The sequence below is a fragment of the Brachycentrus maculatus genome, unplaced genomic scaffold (genome assembly GCF_059751285.1).
Source record: "Brachycentrus maculatus isolate JH-2025_06_01 unplaced genomic scaffold, ASM5975128v1 h1tg000004l, whole genome shotgun sequence".
NCBI classification, from domain to species: domain Eukaryota; kingdom Metazoa; phylum Arthropoda; class Insecta; order Trichoptera; family Brachycentridae; genus Brachycentrus; species Brachycentrus maculatus.
In genome coordinates, this window is record NW_028280759.1 from 2,166,124 (window position 1) to 2,193,976 (window position 27,853).

Consider the following 27,853-nt stretch of genomic DNA (forward strand, 5'->3'; position numbering starts at 1 on the left):
CAAATCACTGATTTTGTTCTGTTAAACTTATTTAATATCACCCTGGATTGGTACCCAAAGCGCAGGGCTTACTCTTATGTAACGTATGATTAAGTTAACATTTTGTCAATCGATGCATTGCCATATGCACCATTGAATGCAGTTAAGGGTTATAAAATAGGTACATACAAGAAATGTGTTTTCTAAAAAGTTTCAAGAGATAAAAACAGAAATTTCAAGAGTTTAAAACGGAAAGTACAGTGTCTTATATTAAGATCACTTCCATTGATGTGTAATAAAAAAGTACCTATGTAGGAGTTTGTAAATACACATTTGTATTCACCGCCTACCTTTTAATATTCATTTAGCAGGTGAATGGGTAAAGTCATAAAAATAATGAAGACATCAAGAAGCAAGACATGATTTGTTTTAATTGTTTTTCATATCTAATTAACACCGCTCGTTTCACAAGCAGAAAGCTCTCTTCATTGCACAACCGACTTAACGTTTATCTTGCGTCAATAAAAGTTAAATACTTCATCCACTACGGTACGTTTGGTATCGTTTCATGCCTCGCTCTCGTAATAACATAGGTTATAATACTTTATTGTAACATTATTGTATTAATAACACAATAAAGTACACACATATCAAGATAAAACTGAATTCCGAAACTAATTTTTAAAAGTGTTCAAGTCCGTATTTGTTTTCCGTTAAAGTCCAAATTTAATTTATGGATCAAATGTTAAAATCAAACACTAATTTTTTCACTAAATTATATTTTATTGTAAAAAAATGTGACAATTGTCATACCAAGGCGAAAAAATTTTCACAAAATTTATATTTATATTTTATTATTAGATTAAAACCAATATTTTTAGCTTTTCCACTTTTTTATTTGACCAGCGACCGGGTTTCGTCGTTACCGACATCATCAGACTGGTCACCAGTCTGATGATGTCGGTAACGACGAAACCCGGTCGCTGGTCAAATAAAAAAGTGGAAAAGCTAAAAATATTGGTTTTAATCTAATAATAAATCAAAAATGCAATTCCATCACGAAGTGTCAGTGGATAATATAAATTTATATTTATATGTTTTTTTTTACAATTTACAATATACAATTTAAATACAATTTTATACATATATTGTATTTTATACTTTATATTTTATATTATATTTTATTTACAATTTTTACAATATACAATTTAATACACTCAAAAAACCGATGTTTGATTTTAATATTTAATATGGAAATTAAAATGGAGTTCTACAAAATAAACGCCAAATCTATAAACCAAAGTTGATTTCCTATAAAATGTATTGTTTATCTTTAATACCTACGGAATAAAACGATTGGATTGAATTAAGTTTCAGTTATTTTTTGCATATTAAGATATCGTCTAGTGTTGATTAGGTATATATTGGGAACATCAATTCCACTTAGAAACGTGACCACTTTAGAAAATTAGCTCCTGAATTCCATTATATCTTGATCGTAAATTCTTAAAGACAGAAGATTTATTTAACAATTTTGATAAACATATTTCACTCCCATGCTGGAGCCCCTAAGTTCAATTATCAGGGGGATCAAAATGAATATAAAAATAAATTTTATTTAAAATACTGCAATTTATTTAAAATCATCCGGTACTAGTTAGTACCTGAAGCGCATTACAGATCATCCTGTCATCATGTTATTAACGTTCAATGTAACACTGTATTGATTGTAGTGTTATACGTGCAATTTGGCAAAGAAATGGGATAGAATATGAAGAAAAAGACAATATTATGTTCATAATATAATTTATTCTCTTTGCGGAGAAAACAATGAAATCAATACAGAATTATGTACTGATATCGGAATCGATATGTTTACATAATTACTAGTAATTTCTCTCTTTTGCAACACTTGTACTATTATGAGAGTGATTATTAAGTAAATTATATAAATGATTCATTTTATAGGCTTAGAGAAGATACGTAACATTTCGTTTCGCTAGTAAAACTAACATTAATATTTGCACGCCATTTTCACTCTAGATACTGCATAAAGTAAAGTTGCACACGTTATGTATAGCTTTTCATGTTAAACGGACGCGGTTCGATTACCAACATGATAAATTTTTAGATCAATAGGTAAAAAGATTTCATTTTCATTACACAATACAATCCAGGAAATTGAGAAACACGTCAATGAGTCTAAAATATTTTTTTCGAAATAATACATGATATCAATGTTACCACTTATTTGTGAGTATTAAACGTTTTTTATAACTCTTATTATCATATTAAAAACCTCTCTTTATATTAAATTTTATGACATACTTCGTTTATAATTAATAATTTTTAAAAAAATATCTGCCACACACCTCGGTTTAGACTGTTGAAATGATGATCATAACTCGTGTTTTAAAAGATATTACTATCTTTTATAAGTTATAAGTTAAGGTATTATTTGACAGCTAAGCCTTTTTATATGAGTTTTTTTTTTTAAAAACTCTTATTTATTAATCTCTATCCGCACCTTATGGTGTAAAGAGACGCAGTGTTAACAAGATCATTAATTACGTGAAAGGAAGGTGATCAGTCTTGCGAACCAGACCCTTAGATCCAGGGGTTGAATATAACAAAATATAGAACTGAGGATGAAAGATATATCTGACATGAGAATTAAAATGGAGGATGAATCGAAAATAATGTTTATTTACTATTTATAGTTTAAAATTAGTAAAGTGGTAAAGTAGTAAAGCAGGAAAAGCTATAACATCATATGTTTTTATACCACAGTTTGTTTTATTAAGCAGAATTGGTGTCTGAAGCTCAAAACTGGTGATTATTTTAACGAAATTCATAATGGAGATACCCCGAATTATTCTGAGACAGTGCCATATAGAAAAGTTAGCTCGAACGAGGGACGAAAGTTTAAATATTGCTTAAGTATTTTAAAAAAATCATTATTTTACAACTTAAAAAAATAATTCATTAGTGGCTGATTAGTTACGTAATACTGTTATATGAGAAATTGAATTGAGAATGTTTCTGCTCGCGTAATATATATTACAAATCACACCTGTAACGCGATACAAAAATGTACATACTTCGTCTTTATTGTTCCATAGAGTGCATACTGTTAGGTGAATGCGATACAATATAATATCATATGCAACTTGCACCATGCGCTTTGTGTGCATTTCAAGAATCTACGCTGCAGTGCATCTTGCAACATTCTGTAAAATAGGTTCACTCGAAAAAATGCCGATCCATTTCAATCCGGGAAAATTTACAATGAAAATTATCTCCAAGATCATCTTTTATTAACTACATTTTTAAATAACTAATGATTAAAAAATGCATATACTTCATGAATATACGGGGTATATTTAATAAAGTCGTTCCAAAACTTAATTTATTTCTATGATAATTACCACTATTTCTTGAAATCTATTGAGACACGTTTTTCGATGCATTCCGCGTTATTTTCAAACACCGCAAAACCATTTTCAGCACCGTACGGTTATAACTCAAAATAAATAGATATTACCACAAAGCAAATACCAATTCAATTAATGATAATTGATTCGTGTATTTTTTACGTCCACGCGTTTTAAACTTTTTAAACATCAACATATCTTTGATTTAACTTTTTTTTTTTGTATACCGTCATTTATTTTAATCATTGTCGTGTTATGTACTTAATTTTCATTGTATGTTTTATTATGTTAATCCCATATTAACCTTAGAAGCTTGCACACCTCACCTCAAGGTTTAGAATAAAGATAAATAAATTGACTTTATTAGATTATATTGAATGTGCGTCACTTCGGTACGTAGCTGATATATAGGGATTATGAAAATGTGGATTAACTTTGTAATATGTCACACGAAACCCACCCAAACGAAATCATGACACCCACAGATTGAATAATCATAGATATTATTGTATCCGGAAATATGAGAGTACGTAGACGAAAACTCACCTTTGAAGAAACCGGATCAATCAGCAACTACGAAAAATATTACGAGCATTGTAAATATTTTCACTGACTTCAACAAATCAATCAAGGTGGTGTTGCCTGTAATATATTCCGACACGTCACTAAAAGCACTTAAAAAGGCGGCATCACGGATCAAAAAACACACAGAAAATAAATTCTCTGTAATCAGATCCGCGCATTACCAACAAAAAATAGAATTAGCGTTAATCTTCACAAAAAATAACATAGTATATTAAGTTTGCTGTGAAATTAACCTATTTTTTGTTGATGCAAAGCTTAAAGGCTTTCTCCAGTAAGAATTACTATGCATTCGAAGTGATGCGTGCTGTTATTTAAATATTATAGTATTTATATTTTGTATCAGGTGTAACAAAAATAGCGGCATAGATCAACAGAAAACTGTAAACATTTCAAAGTAATTCAAATAGTTTAAATAGGTGTTTGTAACTAAGCATGTATTTACTAATCGGTATTTAACCATCTTAATAAACAAAAATTGCATTGCCTTTTTGTTCGAAATCTTAAATCATTTTTACAACGTTGCACTTGAACACACGCGTGTCTTTCTAAATAAAAATCTAAATAAATAAAATTGCAAGTATTCGTTTTATGTAAGTATTATACAATTTTCGGCTTTTCTTTCCTTTTTCCAACCAGACTGAGCTTCTGCAACGCCTGACCAAGTAAAGTTAGTATTTTATAAATTTTATGGGGAGTTCTTTCGAAAAACGTGTTTTAATTGTAATATTTCTTAAAAAATATATCGGTTTATTGTAAATTAAAACATTATAGGTACTAATGAATTTAATGCTAATCCAATATTATCTTTTCATTTTCAATTAATTTTGAGCAGCTGGCGTGATGAGTGCTTTTTTTAATTACTTTTATTTATTTACGCACGAATGTCGTCGAATTGCGGGACAGGGTGTATTTCAAGTACGATAAATCTGACGTTTCCTTTCGCATATGAAAGCTCCAAGACGTCGCTTATAATTTCATGTTGAAGATTTTACATGATACCTAAAATAAATGTCTTATCCATTGGGCGATCTAGAGGCTAATTAACGACGAAATTCGTTCAGCTGGCTTTAAATGAGATCATTTTCGGGAATAATTAATTCTGTTGTCAATTATGCGTATTGTTCGAGTTAGCGGCTGTAATGACTAATCTGATCGTTGGATAGAAATGTCTCAAATCTACCTACCATGGTATTCGGTGTCACAGTAATTAGTGACACTTTGGATTCCCATCTACAAATTTAAATCAATACAACACTAGCATTCATTATTTTAAAATGAGCATTAATTTCATTAATTAATAATTTGACTGACATTCAAGAGGTTCCTGGTTCAATTCCCATAATATTATATTTGATATCCATAGTAATGGTACTGAACTGGGTCGAGAAAATATTTATTTTATCGTTAAATACCGTACGACTTGACCAGGCATTATCTGCATGTACCAAACAAGGGTGCTATTTTAAAATATAAAATTGTAAGTAATATATATTTGTTTCAATCATATTACATGCGTATGTCACATATATAATATTCCCGAAGAGTAATTTCCATTACTCATTTGAGATATGGGATTAAGGCTAACAAGACTGAAAAACAAATAAGAAAACACTTGGCAAAATGTAAAATATAAAGCAATCAAATGTAAAGTAAATAGGCATACAAAAAAACATAAGGTAAGAAGCATGTTGAAAGGAAACTAATATGAAAATAAAACCAGTATTTATTCAGTTCATTCATTTCCTGATTGTCATTTTCGATTATCGATTTTAGTCAGTTTTTATTAACAACCTCGCATCTTTCATATACGTTTTAAAAAAGCACAGTGAAAGTGAAAAAATATTTGAAAGACAGAATAAAAGTGCTACATTTTTTACTTTTACATACAAGTCCTAAGAATTATTTGGCTACCAAAAGAATCGATCAAAATGTTACATTAACACCTTTTTTTATTTCTACATGAACAAGAAATCGATTTAAAACAATAAAACAACAAAGTATGGTATATGTTAATATTGTTATTTAAAAATATCGTAGTTAGCTTCATACTACAGTGTACATTATATCATATTATTTATCCATGCATAGGCTAAGCCTATGTGGGGCTTTATAAATATTTATATTACAAAAAAGTGTGGGTTAAGTTTTTTTTAAATTCTGCAAAAAATGGATGACCATCAGTTTTGTTAGGCGGTATGTATGCCAAAGGTATGACAACAAATTAATTCGTAGCGCTAATGCCTTCATAAATAACACCTTCTTAATGAACTTGCATCTGATTTCAACTTTCTATGAGACCTGTCACTCACGTAAATCAAACATGCTTAGCAGAAAGCTTATTTTACGTACCGTTAGAAAATATTCACATTTTTTAAGTAAGTTGTTCACATATCGCTGTCTTTAGTTGTCCATCAGTCCAGTACATACTTATGATTATGCGTAGATATGCTCTCATTTTAAAGAGCTGTTTTTGTAAACAAAAAATACCTTTAAGTGTAATAAAAAAAAACATGAGACCTGTTTTGAGTTTCGAGAACCACAGACGATCTTATTAACAGTTAAAAATAAAAAAATATAAAAATAATTAAAAGATGTCAAATTATAAGCTACAAAAACTTAAAAATCATATTCTCAGTCGTTTCGCAGTATGTAAAATTAACCGGTTAGAATCTAGCATAAAACAAAATAAAAGCTTTCCCAATCTAACCATAGATGGTGAACTCACACGTACCAAGTGTAATGGGAATAATGACATATATAGGAGTTCCAAAAAATTGAGTTGTGTGCTTGTCAATCATGGGTAGAATGGTGAATTTTAGTAAAGCGATGATAGGTCAAAAGCCCTGTAAATATCCAAACTTGCATATTCTTCTTCAACCAAGTTGAATGTCAAATATGTATTTTTTAAATTTGTTTCTGGCTTCCCTTATTTCGATGTATAAGTGCTTGCAAGTATTCTCCCATTTCTGGATACGCACGCGGAGCGTGCCTGCGTAGTACTGCTGAGTAAAAACCTCTTTCCTATTGTTTTATACCCATCGCTAGTCCAAGCACGCTTCCTGCCCGGACGTGACAGCTCTCTTAGCGATGATTGGTCGCCCAGACCATTCTGTGGCCAATCAGGAATACTCTTTATAAGTCCATTATTGGACAGAGGCATGAGGCTTTGGGAATGCCTAACGTCCGCAGGACGCACACAGAATTGTAATGAGGTATTTTATAACCATGCATTCAATATGGTAATGCTCATTAATTATTTTTCAAATAATTAATCGAACGCCCCACCAGGGTATGTTAATATCTACATACAATTCCCTTATCGCAAACTTCATCACAAATACCAAAACATTACAAATCTCATATTATTATTATTATTTTTATTTTTTTTGACATCTCATCAAAGATGAAGAAGAATATGGAAGTCTGGGCATTTACGGGGCTGACGACCGTCATAGGCTGGTTTAAGTGATCACTTTACACACGTGTAACATTCACCAATTCTACCCATTATTGACAACCACACTACTCAAATTCTTGGAAGTTCTATATATATGAACCAATTTACAAACCTTGTTCTTGAATCACTAGAACTTCACTAGAGGTATCTATTGGTGAGATGCCTATGACGGTCGTCAGCCCCGTAAATGCCCAGACTTCCATATTCTTCTTCATCTTTGATGAGATGTCAAAAAAATAATATGAAAATAACTCCTGTAATTGGAGATAATATAGATTTTGTGAACAAGTATTTGGACACACTCAAAATGTTGTATTACAAATCTTTATTATCTATTTTTGGATATGGTAATATTTCATAATATTTTGAATATGTTCAAATCTTTACATTCAAATATTGGATAGAAGCATTATTGATAAAATTTGTGTGTTGTGATGGTTTGGGTATGTAAATCAAACAAATGAAGAAAGAATAGTAAAATGAGGCGAGTATGGTTGATAATATAATATAAAGAAAACCGAAGAAAACTTGGCATGATCAATTATTTCAAAAACTTAAAAAGTCGGAATAATCTTCGAGTATGTATGAGAATATGCATTAATATGGAAGGGGTGAAGTTTCTTTGCAACGATACATTGGTATGGCGTTCGTTTTTCTCCGTCTACCCTCGCAGAGAGCAGCTTGATGGTTAATTACGTTTTTTTACTTAGGATAATAAAAAAGATTATTTCAAGATTTTTTTATTGAAAAGGGGATTTGAAAATATTCAAATCATTTACGTGACCTACAATCTATCATTGACTAGAGGATTTAATTGTACACTTTATAAATAGTTTAAAGTTCACCATTTTACCTCTGATCGAAATTTTTTCAATAATATGTATATAATGGTAATTTTTACGCAATGTATAAAGTGATCACTTAGTACTAGCCAACGATAGATCGTACGCCTAGGCTTCCATTTTCTCATCTCATAAATTGCCTCTGTTGAGATATCAATACAAATCGAAGTATTATTTTATTGGACACGATACTAAAATATGTAAAAACAGGAACATTATGGTAAATCTTAAATTATGATAAAATCTCTATATGATTCACTTCTCAAAACTTGCGTTAAAATGTTATTCAATTGTATAATGGGAATTTCCATTTATTATGTCTGGTTTTTCTGTATAGAAATTCCGAACGTAATTTACAGCATTATCAAATAAATAACAATACTAGTTTTTCCACGTTTAGATCCACCATTAGTATGCAAAATTGCTTATAGAACTGCTAAGAATTCAATATCCAACGAAACAGCTACGGACTGACTGGCTGAAGCGATACCGGCGATACACTCGGTGCAAAGTGTTTCCATAATAAAAAATGCAGATAGCCCATCTGGGATATGAACCCAGGACGCGTTGTACGTGCGTTACATTCAATTAGATGCGGGAATTGATTTTCCTCGTCCTATTGTGCCGGCCCACCTCGAGGCATGGGAAATTATTTATGCAGGAAACTACCATAAACCGGACAATTCCTGTTATCCTGATTGCCAACATTCTGCCATAGGTTGATGAAATAATTCACAATTGAAATGTGCTCAAATCTTCATAGAAGTTTCCTGCTCCCAGTCTGTATCTACTTATATTATTTATGGATTAGGCATTAACTTTCTGGAATGACATGTTGATTATTAAAAGCACTTGTATAATACCACTTATTATTGAGTTTTGTTACATACATCGTTCTCGTGTTTTACTATGAAAACAACTGTAGTTTTCGAAACTAGTCGTGTGTAATGAAATAAAACTCTATAAGTGGTTTACAACATTTTGAGTGTGTCCAAATACTTGTTCACAAAATCTGGATTATCTCCAATTGCAGGAGTTATTTTCATATTATTTTTTCACATCTCATCAAAGATGAAGAAGAATATGGAAGTCTGGGCATTTACGGGGCTGACGACCGTCATAGGCTGGTTTAAGTGATCACTTTACACACGTGTAACATTCACCAATTCTACCCATTATTGACAACCACTCTTGACAGAAACTCTTATATGATCTCACATACTAATATAACAGTTTCTGCTTAATAAAAAGCTTCTTTACATCTCACCAATAGATGTCTCTAGTGAAGTTCTAGTGATTCAAGAACAAGGTTTCTAAATTGGTTCATATATATAGAACTTCCAAGAATTTGAGTAGTGTGGTTGTCAATAATGGGTAGAATTGGTGAATGTTACACGTGTGTAAAGTGATCACTTAAACCAGCCTATGACGGTCGTCAGCCCCGTAAATGCCCAGACTTCCATATTCTTCTTCATCTTTGATGAGATGTCAAAAAATAATATCTATAAGTGGTACTTACTTATAATGAATATTGGTTTATTTTGAAATCATTAGACAAAGATAAAATATATATTTTATAAAATACTACCTGTACCCTATCAAGCGTTGCTCAGTCTGGTTAAATGGAAAAGAATGATGAGAGAGTGCACACCTTTCTTATGTGTTTAATTTCATAGTGCTTTTGGGTATACAATATTTTATCAGTTGTCAAGAAGCACATAGTCTGCCATGAAAAATATTAAGTATTGCTTGTGTTAACATAACGTAAGAAAGTACTTTTACTATTTAATAATGAAACCTTGAACTTTACCCAGTTTTCATGGAAGGTGTGATTTTCATTATTTACACAATTACTGTGTGTTATTTATTATTAAGATTACATTTATTTCGAGGGTTTGGTTGCTTTAATAACATATCAGCTACACAATGGAAAAGATGGCCGTTTTATCTTTTTAAAAACTAGTTTCTACTTCTTTCTTCCGAACAATTGAAGCTAATTACATTCACGCAATAGAGGGAAATAAAGTTCCTCATTACATTGTACATAATAGTATCATGATATCATCCTAATTATTATATTGTGATAACTCGGAGATGGCCATTGTTGTCAGTAACTTCTGTTAATAGGTGTAATGCTGTGTATGTACTTACCCAGCCATACCAAAACTAGCATTACCTAAAAAATCAATTCAACATCAATTTGACTTTCAGATAAAATTTAAAAATATATTTTTTGACTTCCATTTTAACCTTTTGACTGGCAGGAAGGTATTATGTAGCTGTGTCATGTACTCCGTAAATTATCCCGAGAGCTGTCTCTGCATATCTGCATAGACCCTGGCTAGTAAAATAAGTAGGAAAATCGTAGTGAACATAAATCTTTTGTAAGCCAACAATAACGAAAAATTGTTAACGTAATTATTGCAATCAAAAGGTTATCAATATTTCAAATAATTATTTTAGATGTTAATACATGGAAAAAATTACTGTATAGATTTTTCTGATTATTTTCGAAAATCCGACCAAACTCATGATATCGAGAGATCGACGATTCCATTTTTGCTAACATGTTTCAGTAGGTTAAATTATAAATAAATTTAGGAATTTCGTTAATCCTTTTTTATCAAAAGATAAAATGTTAAAATTTACATAATCGAAGGGTAACTCTATCTGAACTATCGTACGATACTAAATGTCACTATTCTCTATTACCTAATATTTAAATTAATTTTAGTGAATAAGCCTTTATTTAGTTTTTTTTAGCGCGCGATTATCTTAAATTATTTCTTTTATTTATATTATTATAACATATATTTCTTTTCCTTTAAGTAATTAATTAAAAGTAATAAAACATTATTATTTTGTTGCTATTACAAAATTACGTTTGTATGGAGAACAGAGATTGTATGTAGAGTGGCGTCAGATATACTCCTTGTGCATTCTTTAGTACGCGGACATATTGTTTATTATATATATTATACATCCTGAAGCCTTTGAGATCAGATCGCGATTAGGAGCGCATTAAGAGTAAAGAGATGCTATCTACCGAGATGTACTGATTCATAGGATTCTGAGATATATCCATTGTAAGAATTATCTCACCATCGATCTGTACAATGGAAAAATTACCATAAAAACTGCTATTAGCTCGATTAAAATTTTAATATGGACCACCATAGAGCGATGCTCTATTCAAAGATGCATAATTGGATTTAATTACATATACATTTGTTTGGTATCGGTCAATCTAGCATGGCTGCCAACCTATCTAGGAAACATTTACATAATTGTATTTTTTAGCCTAGTGACATTTCACCCAAGGCCTTATTTGGTATTTTATAAAATTTACTGCGTGATTTACCGACTTAGATATTATTAATTTTACGGGTGGTATTTTTTAATTATTATGTAGATGCTTATCAAGTTTGATGCGTTGGAAAAAAGAGTTTTATTACATGTTGTATATTAACAATTATTGTCTGCATACAAAAAAATATTAATGTTCTTGCAGAAAATAATTTTACCAAGCATTCACTACATACGTATGTATATATTTTTTTCATATGATGTAGAAACATAGTTATCACACTATTTTGATAAAAGTTGTAGCTTAAAAATGAAAATTATTACGTTAAAAATTATCGAGAAAATATCTAAAAACATTTCGATTGTGTTCACAAATCTGTATCATCTCCAATTATGAGTTTTATTGCAATTTTTAACATCACAACATTGATGGAGAAGAATATGGAAGTCAAGGCATTTACGGGGCTTACGACTGTCATAGGTTGGTTTTAATTGATCATTTTACACACGTGTAACATTCACCAATTCTAACCATGATTGACAACCACAATACTCAAATTCTTGAAACATCTTTATATATTGATCAAATTGAAAACACAGTATGCGAGAGTTCACTAAAGACATGTATGGTGAGATGAGGAAAGCTTTTATTAAGCAGAAACTCTTTCCTTTGTTTGTGAGGTCTGATAATCCAGGATTATTCTAGAAGTGTGAAAGGATTCTGAATGAATTTATCTTTATTTGATCATTTTATATTGATTTTCACTAAATCACTCTGATAAATTAAAATGCAGCCTTGGGTTATAAGTATGTATATGTACATCTCATATTGTACATTGCTCATTGAGGAGCAAGTAATACAACTAAGTAATAATGACTCTCACTGCAACTGTAAAAGAGATCCACAATCTCGTATTTCCAGAATTCAGCGTCATAACTGCGTTATAATATATGATTTAAATTCTCCCTGTTTATTCCTTATCCAACCTGCCGCCGATGCTAGGAATAAGTGCTCACATAGAATTGATAAAATCTTCCACATTAATTCCAATCGCCGACAGCCATCCCAGCCGCCGATTACGGTCCATCGCGCGATTAAACTCTATTATTACATTGAATATTCACGATGAATTACATTCAAGATGGGGTTAAGCTAATCTAAAGCTCTAGAGGCAATAATTACACGTCTTGGTGTTAAGAATTCTCTTCCTGATTTGCAAAGGAGACGCCCAACAATATATCAACTCAAGTATGGCCAATATCCAACCTTTCCGAAGGAACGTTCGTAAACGACAGTACTCGATGTATTTTTTCAACATAGCAGAAAACCCTTTAATTTAGAGACTTGGTACGTTGCATTTTAAAGAAAAAAGAAGGAATAAAATATTGACAAAAGTAATTAACGATCAATTTTGAAACATATCGAAATACATTAAAAAATCTATCATAGGTCTATTTTGACATAAATTTAAAACTAAAACGTTTTATTAAAAAATCAGAATCAAAAATAGTTTAACAAATGTCATGTATTAGACGAATGTTTCTTGGGGGTAAAGAAAAGGGTAAATCATAAAGAAAGTACATAAATAATTGAGTTATTCTAATTTCTAATCATTACCGTTGAAAATTTCATTAAAATACAGCGAATTCGGTTGCATTTGTTCGGCTTCGGTTGCAAATGTTCATTTAAAGGTATGATTTTTTTCCTGATACTTTTTATGCAATCATTACGTTTTCTGAAACCATAATAATAATATTATAATATTGGACGTCCAGTCTCCATTTTAATTTTATTTATTAATAACTAATATCCAATATTGCATTCTGGAAATTAAATTTTCCATTCGGTGAAATAACGCAGTAAACTTTGGATTTTAATTACTCGAAGGAAGGCTTTACTTTTACAAATGTCTTTTCTTATTGGAGATGTCATTTCGTAATATTTTTACATCGCTCGCACCTCAGGAAAATTATTTCTGGAATTAATGTTGTCTTTAAACGTCTAAAGCATTTACTTAGTAATTTTAACTTTTTACCTTTACTGATATGTGATATGTGAAGGTTTTAAAATCCATTTCAATCGTTTTAAATTAGTACCCAATCATGTGCTGGAAAATTTAAAAAAAAAAAGGTAATTTATTTTTTAAATAATTAAAAGTTTATTTAATATTTTCTAGATCAATCAGTAAAAATGGTTAATAATCTTATTGATTATGTTGATTTTAGTTTAGTAATTTAAATTATAGATGAATTGTCTTCTTCTCTCTAAATGCTGAGTTTTGTGATTATCTGGGATGAAACTCAGTGAATCTTATTCTCCTCTGTTCCTCCCGATTTAAGTTAAAGGAAAAGAGAACCCAGTTAAGTCCTTTATGTGGTAATTACATATTGTACGTTTCTCTTTTTTTAAATCATTAATTCATTAATTCCTGTAACTGCTAGTTTCTCATGATTTTCCTCTTCTTTCTGCAACATTCCTCGATAATGGAAGAATCCTTGTTAGATTTTAAGGCATTTGGAGTGTTAATTAGAGAGGTTAGTGATAGTATCTACATATGGGATAAAGAAAAAAATGCATCTTGTAGTCCAAGCAATAATCAACGTAAATTCTAGTCTACACCTAGTCAGTTATTAACTGTTTAGTGCCGTTAGTAAATTTGTTATCATCACTTCAACCTTTTTTTCTTAGTATATTTACAATATATATAACAAAAAATATATGGAATACTAACAAATAAAAACTGGTCTTCCACATCTTAAATCTCAGTTTTTCTAAAGGAAACAGCATCGCACTTTTTTGTACGACTTTGTCGTCAGAGATATGTTCTTTGAAGTTCTTACGGTAGCGCAGTTCACGCGCACTCATTTCAATAAAATATCAATTTTACAGTTCAAGATATTGTGCGAACGAAAATAAAGACGTGAAATGATGCTTAAAGATATGTAACTTGAATGTCGTCGGGGAAATAATTAACGTTAACGGAGTTCTGTATTCTCTTGGTAATATTTAATAATTTACGTTTATGCATCGCGTTAATTTCTTGTAGCTATTTCATGACCTTTTGGAAAAATGATGTTTATCTGACCCCACGCAAAAATGTTTGTTATTGCTATTTCAATGAAAAAAAATCATTATTTCATTCACAAACTTAATTATATTTGCTGCCTTATTTAATGATAAATAATGGAAAATTATTGTAATTTTTATCTGTTTTTGAATCTGTGAAAATACAAAGAGAAAAATTGTGTAATATCTAAACGTATTAAATTATTTAACCCTAATCTTGCCTTGATCTTTATTAAAATTGTAGATGTAAGGTTACTATTTAATTAAGTTGTAGGCGTTAATTTCGTGTATCATACATACTCTTATATTATTATGATAAAATATTTTCTCGCCCGAGTATGACGAAATATTCTAATTAAAATAACACTAGAGTGTGTTTGTGTGCGTGTATGTTAAAATCTATTGACAAACGTGTCAAAAATTTTGATCGATGACAAATTAAACGATCAAATAAGTTTGGTGTACAAGTAAACACGGTTCGTGCGTGGGACGCAGTTTCAACATTAAAGCTTTCTCTTAAAACTAATTCTCGTCTATCGAACCTCCTCGGTAAATGTGATAAGACCTTTAATAACTGAGTGCGTTACCATGTAATTTATAACCTATCTAGAAAAATGTCATCTTTTCTTTGATAAGCAAAGTGACACGATCTAAGAGCGTCTATTTTACCCGTGTAATGAAGCCTTATTAGTCTAGGACAAACTCGTGGGTACTTGGATAGTAAAACATAAAATATCAGGGTAATTGGTCGCGTTTAATTTGATCACAAGTGACGTACTCGTAAACTGCGTAATCTGTTTGTATGAAAGCTTCAATAATGAATAATAAGGCCTTAAAAGGTTTTTATTATTAGTATCTATGGAGCTTTTGTTATTTCATTTTAACTTATGCAAATTTACAATAATATTACATTATAATTCTATCAATATTGATTGATCTTATTAATATAACTAACTAACTAACTAACCATCACGCCGCTTCCCCGCAGGGGTAGGCAGAGAGAATCGAACGCCACACCACTCTGTCTTTGCAAACATTCTTCGCCTCTTCTATATTCATGCATCTCCTCATACATACCCGACGATTATTACGACTCCTGACCCGGCCGCTTTCAAGTGTTGGACATACCTGATTGTGCCAGGTTTTCCTCGGTCTTCCTCTGCGTTTTTTTCCAACTACATTCGCCTCATCCGTTCTTTCCTCACTCATGCGTTCCACGTGTCCAAACCATCTCAACACATAAGATAAAAAAACATAATGCGGTAGCGATTGTCAATATTTCTCAATCCAGCATTAAATAAATAGGAATAAGTTACAACTAAGCGCCAAAATAATAATCGTTACAATGGTTAAAATTGTATTTTCAACCTTTTACCCATGCTCACTCAAAACACCATTATCTCTTGTCCATCGAAACAGGTAGATTAATGTGTATATAAATACCATTCCGTGCATCCTATGAGGAAACTGAGTTCATTATTCTCGAGAGGAATCAATAAAATATTAATTAAAATTATTTATTAAGACGTGATACAATCATCTCTGAAACTATGTGTATTCTTACGTAAGGCGATCATAACAGAGTTAATCTGAACTGTGATGGAATGTTATGTACAGTATAATAATGTTATATGTTATTATTTTTTGACATCTCATCAAAGATGAAGAAGAATATGGAAGTCTGGGCATTTACGGGGCTGGCGACCGTCATCGGCTGGTTTAAGTGATCACTTAACACACGTGTAACATTCACCAATTCTACCCATTATTGACAACCACACTACTCAAATTCTTGGAAGTTCTTTATATATGAACCAATTTAGAAACCTTGTTCTTGAATCACTAGAACTTCACTGGAGACATCTATTGGTGAGATGTAAAGAATATTCCATATTCTTCTTCATCTTTGATGAGATGTCAAAAAATAATATGAAAATAACTCCTGTAATTGGAGATAATCCAGATTTAGTGAACAAGTATTTGGACACACTCAAAATGTTGTAAATGTTATATGTTTATGGGATTATATCAATATATGAAATATTGAGAATATTAAATTATAAACTAAGTGATCCATAAATATTGAGATAGTACCCCTTATTCCTACTTTCTTTATTAAACATGACGAATAATACAATATGTCCAACTCAACGATTTCTCTTTCTACTGATAAATAATTATAAATTAATTCCATCTTAGAATAATTTTCTCAAGAATTATCTTAGTAATTATACCGCAGTCAAGTTAATGACATCAAGTTCTAAAATAAAATTATTAATATTATTCATAAATTTTTATCAGTTATGAAGAAATATACTATCGCGACATTATCTTACGCACCTTTTAAGTTGGAATATTAATAAGGAAAATCTTGGAACAATTGATTTATTATTGGATATACGTTTGATTAAAATTTTAGATTATTTCAATAAATAATTAACGATTGTTTTTGCACTTATCTTCAACATGTAGTCTTTTAAAATAACTAAGGTTCATCGTAGTCGTTCATTATATTATAAAAGCAAAACTATGACGAAAGATACGTGTTCAATTCTAGAATCAAACCCTATTACAAGATCAATTTGTATTAAAATTTTAATATTATTTATTATATCGGACACTGTATTATTCACCCTAATGATGAGATGTCAATTATGTTTAAAATGAAAAAGCTAATACTTCACAAATCCTTTAACTTCACAAATGTACTGAAAACGTTACCGGTATGCTGAAGGATCTAAGACCATTACATATATACAGGTGTCAAGAAGTAATGCAATATGGATATTCAATAACGGCAGAATGGTGAACGTTACACAAGTGTAAGTGATCGCTTAAGCCAGCCAAATGCCAGGTCGTCAGCCCTGGGATACTAAGATTTCCATCTTCTTTCATAAATAAATGGAAGAATGATATATGTTTCATATGAAGTTAAGACGCCTTTAAAAATATGTACCTACTATGTGCCCAAATCGGGAAAATGTGTTTTTTTAACGTTTTAAAATGTTACATATCCTTTAGTTTTATTCACAACATTGTATCGCTACAGTTGCTCATCTTTTGTGGAGCGTAACATCTGAGCTAATTAATTAGTAACCTGTAGCGCATCCAGATGGTACTAGGTGCTCAAATATAATGAGATGTCAGTCTAGATGTTAGATTAGTACGAGCATACATTGTCCGATAGTGCAATTACAGGTGTCTCCTTCGATAATATAATCTGATGCCTTTTTTGGAAAATCTTAATTGACGGAAACAGGTGGACCGATGTACGTGAACTCTTTATTTATTACGTGACCATTAAATTTCGTGAAATGAAAAGGCTAAGTCCCATCATTACCCACGAATTGTATTTCGGTCCAATTTGTAATTTCACCGAGGCCAAATTTAAGCGGAAAACCAATCGAAAAAAATGTCCAACAAATCATTAATGAAATGTTTTACCAAATGTTTAAGCAAAGCAACAGCTGAGCCTTTCAAATAAGTAGAGTGTTTTGTTTAATGTATTTTACTGACACGTATATTTTACGTTAAAAATACAATTTGTGGGTACCTATCGAAGTTATAGTTTACTTGCAATGTTAATTATTGTAGGTTTATGTACATACGTACACAGAATACACAATATTTCCGCCCATTCATTACAACTTTGTATAATGTAGTAGAATTCTTCATGTCCAGAGTAAAAAATCACAATCATAAATTTTGAATTCCAGCAAGAGCCAAAGAAAAAGCTGTTGATTTATTAAGGTTAGAATTTTGTCCATTCCTTTCAAATTTATTTTATTTATACATAATCAAAATACAAAACTTACTCTATGTATTTTGGTATTTTTTATTTTATTTATTCGGGAATTGTACAGCTTACATATTAAAAAAATGATATAAAACAATAGTTACATTAACAATAATAAGCATTACATTACATTGACAAAAAATAGTTACGTTAAAAAAAAAGCCAATTAAACAATTCCACAATTATGTGATAAAACTATTAAAAAACATTCAGAGATTAAACAAAAAACAAAAAAGTTTTGGTAAGAATATTTATGATTAGGTATAACCATACATGGTTTTTAAAGGAGTGTCAACTTGATATTAAACATGTATCGTTCTTCGCTTTTATAAGAAAAAATATGGAAGTCTGAGCATTCCAGGGCTTACAACCTGGCATTTGGCTGGCTTAAGCGATCACTTTATACATTTGTTTAACGTTCACTATTCTACCCATTATTTAACAACCATATTGCATTAATTTTTTAAACCTGTATATATGCCACGGTCTTAAATCTTTTCGCAAACGGGTAAGGTTTTCAATACATTTATGAAAGATGTTTCATATCAAATTGAGACACTTTTAAATTGACATCTCATCCGTAGGGTGAGTAATCCAGTGTCTGATAAATAATATTATTATTATTTTTATACGGTTTACATCCCCTTCCGTAGTATAATATGGTCAGTACTCTCGGCTACCGTACGGGTTCAATTCCCAGGAGAGGTCAAATAAATATAAGGGATTTTCACTTTGATATTTATTAAATATTATCCTGGACTGGTACACGAAGCCGAGGGTTAATCACCTTTCCTTCATGCGTTAGCAGATTTTATGTTTATGAGATGCAGTGCCCTGTGCACCATCGGGTGCGGATAGGTGTTTGACAAATGGAGAATATGGTTTATTGATGAAAGAAAACGTGAACAATACCTTGATTTACTATCTTTTAAATCATATCTCATTTAAATAACAAGACGAAAAAAGAGTGGGGACTGTTTTCTAAAATCGTTCATATCATTACCTTTTGCGACTTAATGCAAAAATAATTTCGCGCGATTTGCGCCAACTTAAATGTTCTTTGACCTTAAGAGGGCCGTCATCATCTGGCTCCATGCGTGCCATGACGGAACCTTGGTGGCACCTTGGTGGCACCTTCGTGGCACCGCCCTGAGGGCAGCAGCCGCCATCTTGGCGTGTGGGAAGGCCGTTAGGGAGAGACATGCCACCTTAATGAATCGGGCAATTAGGCCTGCTTTTCCCGAGTAAATACTAAATCCAAGCTTAACCCTTAAACCACCAGTTTAAACTTAATGGACGAGAGATTCATAAATAAACTGAGGGTTTAGTTCGAGGCGTCTTAAGACAAGGTGCTACCTATACACTGAGTGCCACCTAAAAAAAGTACCTAAATAAGAGATTACATTTTTTATTAACTTTATAAAATGAATTAACTTTGTTTTCACCACTTTTTTTATTAATACAATTTAACCTACCGGTTTCAACAAGAAGCTTGTCATCATCAGGGTTTATTTTAATCAAAAAACATTAAAGTACTCTCACCAAAAACTTCCACACACTCCGTAAAAGTATCTGCGGAAAACATTCAAGAAACATTTTTTATTATTTGATTCGGCACTGTGTGGTTGTATTTATTCATTTTCAATCAAATTTCAACTATTTAAAATCTATTGTGATACGCTTTTCGATGCATTCCACATCATTTTCAAAAATCGAATAAAATAATCTGAATCATTTAATAGAAAATCAATAGCAAAAAAACTGTGCCACGATGTATTTTTAGAATTAGTGGTATTAACTTAGTGATACGAGTTTTAAAATAAAAAATGGTTACATTTTCGCTATTTCACTCGTTTTTGTAGTTTAATAGGACTCAAATATATGTTTCATAGATAGTTTGTATACATTGTACTTATATCTAATAAAAAATATTATTCTCCTTCTAACCCTTATTCGTACCCAATAATGCATAGGGCACTACATCGTAACGACTTAGTGTTATTGTGATCGTTAACTACATAAAGGCAAGATGACCAATCTTGTGATTCTTATACCAGCCTAGGGTGATAATTAATAAGAAAAAAGGGCCGTAAATGCCCAGACTTCCATATTCTTCTTCATCTTTGATGAGATGTCAAAAAATAATATGAAAATAACTCCTGTAATTGGAGATAATCCAGATTTTGTGAACAAGTATTTGGACACACTCAAAATGTTGTAAATAAATTATCTGGTCAAATTATAAGGTTAATAATAAAAATGAAAATGGTATTTTCTGTCGTTTCTCATGTGTGTGATTATAATCCGGGATTCGGATCTCACATGCTAATATAAGAGTTTCTGCTTAATAAAAAGCTTCTTTACATCTCACCAATAGATGTCTCTAGTGAAGCTTTAGTGATTCATAAACAAGGTTTCTAAATTGGTTCATATATATAGAACTTTTAAGAATTTGAGTAGTGTGGTTGTCAATAATGGGTAGAATTGGTGAATGTTACACGTGTGTAAAGTGATCACTCAAACCAGCCTATGACGGTCGTAAGCCCCGTAAATGCCCAGACTTCCATATTCTTCTTCATCTTTGATGAGATGTCAAAAAATAATATAATTAATAAGCATGAGAGTGAAGGACACTTGTATTTATTTTGACCCCCCTGAGAATTAAACCCGGGACCTCTAGCGCGGTAGTCGAACGCGCTTACTTTGACAATATGGAAGTGATTTTTTTTTATATATCGTTAATATTAAAGCAGTGAATATCTTTTTTATGTCATTAAAATGTTTTTAATTGAGTTGTATTTTGTCCACAGAGTGTAGTCATGCTGATGTTCAGAGAAGAAAAATCACCTGAAGATGAAATCAAAGCCTGGCAATTCTGGCATGGAAGACAGCACTCCGTCAAACAAAGAATATTAGATGCTGGTAAGTTTTAATATTTCATTTAGATTATGATAAATAACATATTATCCAAATTGATATTTCAAATATAACGCAGAAATGTTTCTGATTTACTTAATGTAGATACATTTTACTTTATTTTATGAGTGACCAACATCATTCAAATATTAGTTTGATCAAAATATTTTCCTGCCAGTGATGAAAACAGTTATTTTTCTTTAACGGTTTTTACTGAAATGGCAGCGCCATCTGTTAACCTTTTTGGCAAGGTATCCAATGACAAATATTGCTAATGGCAGACTGCGTACTTCTTGATACCTCCTAAATTATTGTATACCCACACGCATTGCGAAATAAAATATATTTCCAATATATATTTTTCTTTTCCTTTTTTTCTTTTGTTTCACAGAAAAGTCACGGCAACATGTGATTAGGTACAGCTAGTACAAAAAAAATCATTTGTGACAACGGTCATAATCTCTATTAAAATCGTATCAAATTAGTCATAGGAATTGAAATAGTTTTATCACCTACTAAGCGGATATCAACATTCATTACATGTACATTATACATAAATTCTATTTACTCTATCCTAGAATGATCGCGGTATTTAATTACAATAACTTAGTATGACCCCAATCGATGATGCCTCGTACATGAAAAAGGCGTTAAACATTTACATAGAAAACTCAACAAATCAATTAAAATAAATAACATATTAATACCTCTCTTATAAGTCTGGAATCTCAAGAGAATTAACCGAAGATATGCATTGAACATACAAAATAAAAGTGTATACTTGTATATGTACGTAGAGTATAAATTCTTGTCGTATCGAAATGTTACTATAGCTAGTTTTAATCAAACACAAGATTGAAATCAGCGATATTTACAAATTCGAATCATTAAGTGTAAATGTATGTCTTTTATGACTTCATAAAAAATATCTCAATCAGTTAAGAAAACTTGGTAATGGTAACATTATATCCTGAGACAATCGCTTGTCTCGAAGCCATATCACTTTAGAAATGTCAAGGGACTTTAATCAAAGTACGAAACAAAATGTCGGCTTCTTCGATTAAATGTGACCGCGATAATTGATTCATTTACTTTTTTTTTCCAAGGAACGTTTACACAGATACTCTCGCGTTTCATGTTATCCTGGTAACGATACCGACCATTTTTATTTATTAGTTTGTTTTTCTTAGTTTTTTAATTATGTCCAAATGATGATTAATAAGGCAATCGATACTTTAGAACTTGACATATCATCTCAGCATTAATTCGAAAAGGTTCATTAAGGCTAGAGTAGCACCTGTCATTAGCAGTCATATCGTTTATTCTCAGACTAATGATGTTCGGTAGACCAGTAGCAGAGATACCGATTAATCGCTGTTGGAGTTTAATGTTATGGACTTCCATCCAATTAGCCAGAAGTTTGAAGCAAAGGTCAATATTCAAAATGCCACCGTTGCGTTAACATTACCTTGTATCTCCCTTTTTATCGTTAATTTTCTATACCGCAAAAACGTGATCTTTTAAAATGGTATAATATTTTTTTCTCACAATATATACATACATATTTAAGAATGTGGATAGTCACTATACAATAGTAAGAATACTAATAATTCGTTGGAGTGATTTTGTACATGAAGGACTGATCATCGTTATATACAATAGTTCTCTATACTCCATTTGCGTGAGCAAAGTAACAATAAAAAAGTTGAATGTTTATAAAGTTAAACTTAACAAATAAAAGATACCAATGATATTTCCTGTATTAAAAACACATTATGTTTAAAAAATGTAACGCGAGTATATGTATATATTTTATTAACATTATATGTTTAAAAAAAATTTATCAACTTGAGGAAATCAATCTGCTGATCACCTTTCCTTTATATGTAAATGATCAAGATAACACTGCTTTTATATGAAGCAGTGCCCTATGCACCATTGGGGTGTGGATAAGGGTTTTAAGAAATCTTTTGTAGTAATTTTTTATTGTGACATAAAAAAATATCATTTTTCTTTTGCACTATTATCAAAAATTACATTAAATATTTAATTAAATGTATTAATTGGTATTCAGTAAAGTTAACAAACTTCTAAATCAAACTGAAAAAAATCACGTCAACGCCTTATCTCACAAGGAATATTTATTCCGCGGACTAATCAGGCACTTTAACCCTTAATTAAGATCTTAAGAGTTAATTTATTCTGGAATTGAATTCACCATTATTATATCACAGATTCGCGCAACTTTCAGCAACGAGTAGTAGTTAAATTGGCACCAAATATAACGTGGAACTTCCACTAATGCTACTCCAGAGATGTAATTTAAGATAACAGAAGAAAAGGCTGCGCAGTATAAATAACCAGCACTCTGTTAACTGCCATAAACACAGGAAGCCGAGTTATAAAATCGATTAATATGCTAATTCCTCGAATATCTTATCGATAGCTTCTACATAACTTGCTTCGGTGCTTTTTTAAACGCAATTTTCCATGGTACACAATGTTTTTTATACAATATTTAAAATATTTTGCCTTTAATATAATGAAAATAACTATTTTAATATATATCTCTACGAGTAAGACAAAATTTCCATATAATTACTCCCCTCTAAATAATATAAACAAATAACTTTTTATTTGATTTTACCAAATCCTGGACTTTAACAACTAAAGGGCGATATATCAAAATATATATTAGGTAATATATGAAAATGCAGATGGTCATATTGAAGTTCATTTGTCGGTTCTTACTAAAATACGAATGTATGACTGCATAAATACAATTTTAAATTCATAAAATATGACAACATGTTCGATCTGTGCAAAATGGTGAACTTTACACAGTGTATAAAGTAATCACTTAAACTAGCTAGTCGGTAGCTTTGTGATTGCTTAGACGACAATATTCCATTCATATAAAATAAAATTAATGCCTCGTCGTTCTTGAAATAACTAATATGTATATATTCATATCAACTCTATTAATATTTCATATTTTCTTTTCATCCCTTAGTAGAAACAGTGTTTAGTAACAGTCAAGACAGAACATACTGTGTTATATAAGAGATTAAATATATAATATATAATATTTAATCTCTCCCTCATCGTATTTAATAAAGTCTAAAATATATACTGTAAAATGTGGTTTTACAGTTTTCTTGTATTTGTCTTAAGCATTTTCGTCTTCCGCGTTCACTGAATAAATAATTAGTCAATTATAATTTACGTAACTTTTTATCGTAATAAATTATAACGATTGCACCAAAAGAAAAAAATGACATATATCATTTCCGCTACAAGTTCCATATGTCAGCTTTCGGAATCAATTATTTTATCGATTCACAAATTGAAAACTGTTTGAGATTACCTTTTGATTTAATTTTATATATATATTTAATAATTTTTGTACATGATTTTGTACCAGTGATTTTCTTGTTTTAAGCAGATTTGAGTTTTAGAAACACACAATTATTATCGTTCAAAAATTTTAATTTCGCATATTTTAAATTATATGTTTTTTTAAATGAATGATTTATATACTTAAAAGTATCAGGTTTTGTTATTTTTTACTTAACTTTTTTTTGGCATATAAGAGCATAAATATTCTGATGAATCAGTCATCGGGAGTGATTTATTTTATTTCTATTTCACCATTTTAGTACTTAAAAATCTAGCTTCGTATTTATTATGTGTCCTGTATCAGAAATAACACAAACATAAAGCTAAATCTTTAATTACGGCTATAAATCTTCAAAATCGGGTTTCTGTCCTGCTCGACCGTCGGAGTTTCCCAGTACTTGGGAATGTTTCGTTCTCATCGTGTTCCACGCGTTTCATGAAAAGCCAACACGTAACCGAACACCAACATCGGACAATGGTAGGATATCATGTTGCACTGAATGACAATGTCTTCACACACTCGAGGTTAAGTGTAATTGAAATGAAAGTAAAGTTGGCAGCGAAGCGCAGTTTTTCACGGTGAAATAAAATTATCGTTAATACTGCATCCCAGTACTTTTTTCTTCATAACGTATGTACATTACGATGATTGTATAAAAATGTTACTAATCTAAGTATATAACCACTCACCGAGGTTTTATTTAACCAGTTTCGTGATGAACCCGTCTCTTCGTCAGGACAATCTCTAGAACATCCTGTAAATAATACTACACGTCACTACCATAGCATTATTCACACACTTGCAATTATTACAAATATTTTTTAGTGTGATCATTCACTGGTCTTATTTCATGTGCACCAAAATGTGCAAAGGGCACTGCATCGTATTGAAGTATTGTTGTTTTGAATGTTAATTACATAAAGGCAAGGTAATAATTAGTTGTGCGTTTATGGTACCAGTCCAGGGTTATATTAAATAAATATAAGAATGAAATAATACGATTATTTATTTTGATCCTTGCATATTTATGTATTTCATTTATTTCTTATAAAAATATCAGATAATTTTTACTTTAATGACATTGCTCTTTAAGCGATTTGTGTTTGTAAATTTCTGTATTAGTTTGTTTACCTTTTTATATATTTGCTTCTTCCCTTTCACTGTGATCCAACGCTTCTGTTCACTCGACTGAAAATTGTTAGGCTTAAATTTCAAGCGGGTTTAAATATCAAACGCTGACGTAAGCACCTTATTCCCATACTCAGGATAAAACAGAATGGCAGCCGTTGTAAAATGTAACTTAATTTATTTTTTATTAACAGCTTTGATCTTACATTATAATCATACATTGTAGTATATGCTTTTTCAAATAATTATACGAGCAAAACATATCTCACAAATTGTACGGTAACGTTTATAATATGATTCTATAGCATTGCTTTGTGTAGCATGGTTTAAAATTAACCAAACGTTGTAATTATTAAAAATACAAAACAAAAACTTACATAAATAACGAGTAGGTACATTTGTATTTACACAGCAACCATTAATTGAAATAATTCATACTTTATGTTATCTTTCTTACCTGTTCACATATTTCTACATATGGTACGAAGTAAATAAATTCATAATTCGATTTGAGACAATATTTATAATTTGCATAAAGTAATTTCAAAAACGTTTGTAGATCAATATCTGATCAATATTGAGGACAGATTGACATGTGCACGATTAGGAAAAATTCAAACCGACAAGGCGAGCAAGTAAGTAATTAAATTTATTATTAAATTAGTCGATCAATTTAATTAACGGAATGGAAAACAAACAAAAAAATGGCGCAATTACTCTTACTACATAATGCAAATACTTTATTTTATAATTTCACCTTGCTCTCTTTTATGCAATATTTACGCCAGTAGCCCGACAATCGATCACTTTTGATATTTAAATATCATTAGAAATGTTTGATTTGGAGTTTGCATAACTCCGATAACGGTACTTTTGTAGCAAATTGACTTTACGGCCCGAGGGCGGGTCCTATAAATCAGGACCTACCCCGCCCACAATTGAGCCCCGCTTGTAATGGCTCAGTCACAAACGAGCAGCAAATCTGCACAATGTGTTTAGCGTCAACTATCGCTCAAGATTTACTGGACGGTAAGTTTGTTCGATATAATTTTTTTACAACCGCAAATCGGCAACAAAAGTGTAGAAATTATTATTTGTTATGACGTGTCGTTAAGGCGGACTGTAGTTAAACACGCGCCCTGGGGCTAAACCAATCTGTCCTTATTGTGATTTATGGATAAAACTTGGAAGCTGTAATTTAACAAAATCGAAATGATTAAAAGTGATATCACTCAGTAAGTTGAACGCCCTACCGCAGATTAACTATCAAAGTGGACTGGCAATTCACTTATTACTAAACTCCCTTAAAAGTGAGTACATATTATATGCTACAATATTGTATGACGACCACTTTGGTATTCAAACATTTAATATTGCACGTCAAATACAAATTAACTAGTAAACTAAATAAATCTTCATTATACAAGTATGATATGTTTTCGTTTTTATTTAATTTTAATACACATTTTCGTTTCATTTTAATATTTTACGGTAAACTAAAAAAAAATTCCAGTGAAGTATTTCAAGATATTCTAAAATATTTATTTATTTTCTTTCTTTTTCTTACAACTATCTGCACCCAAAAGTGCATAGAGCACTGTATCGTATTAACGAAAGATTATACGAAAGATTATACGAGAGATTACATGAAGGCGAGGTGATCAACCCTTCGCTCAAGTACATACCCGTCCAAGGTTATATTTTAAAAAAACATCTTTTATTTTTATGTTATATCCACCTGGGAAACAAAGAGCCTCCAACATTTTCCGAATTTGGCTTCATTTATATGAATATTTATTTAAGCCCTTTTGGGTAGTAATTTAACATTAAACACACATGTTTTTCAAAATATTGTTATGTTACTTATTATTACTTATTTTTTTGTAGCAATAAACCAATTGTACAGTAATAATATAATTACGAAACTCTTTTTTTTATTTAGT

At 30.8% G+C, this 27,853-nt stretch overlaps 1 protein-coding gene across 6 annotated transcripts in view; it reads left to right on the forward strand.

Annotated features, from left to right (window-relative positions):
• LOC148313922 (protein grainyhead-like) overlaps nt 1–27,853 on the forward strand; it is a 416,627-nt gene that overhangs the window by 372,570 nt on the left and 16,204 nt on the right. For all 6 annotated transcript variants that reach the window (XM_088276669.1, XM_088276879.1, XM_088276756.1 and 3 more), the window contains one exon: nt 21,277–21,388. In XM_088276669.1, coding sequence (XP_088132795.1) covers nt 21,277–21,388 — 112 coding nt within the window. The remainder of the gene's footprint in view (nt 1–21,276; nt 21,389–27,853) is intronic.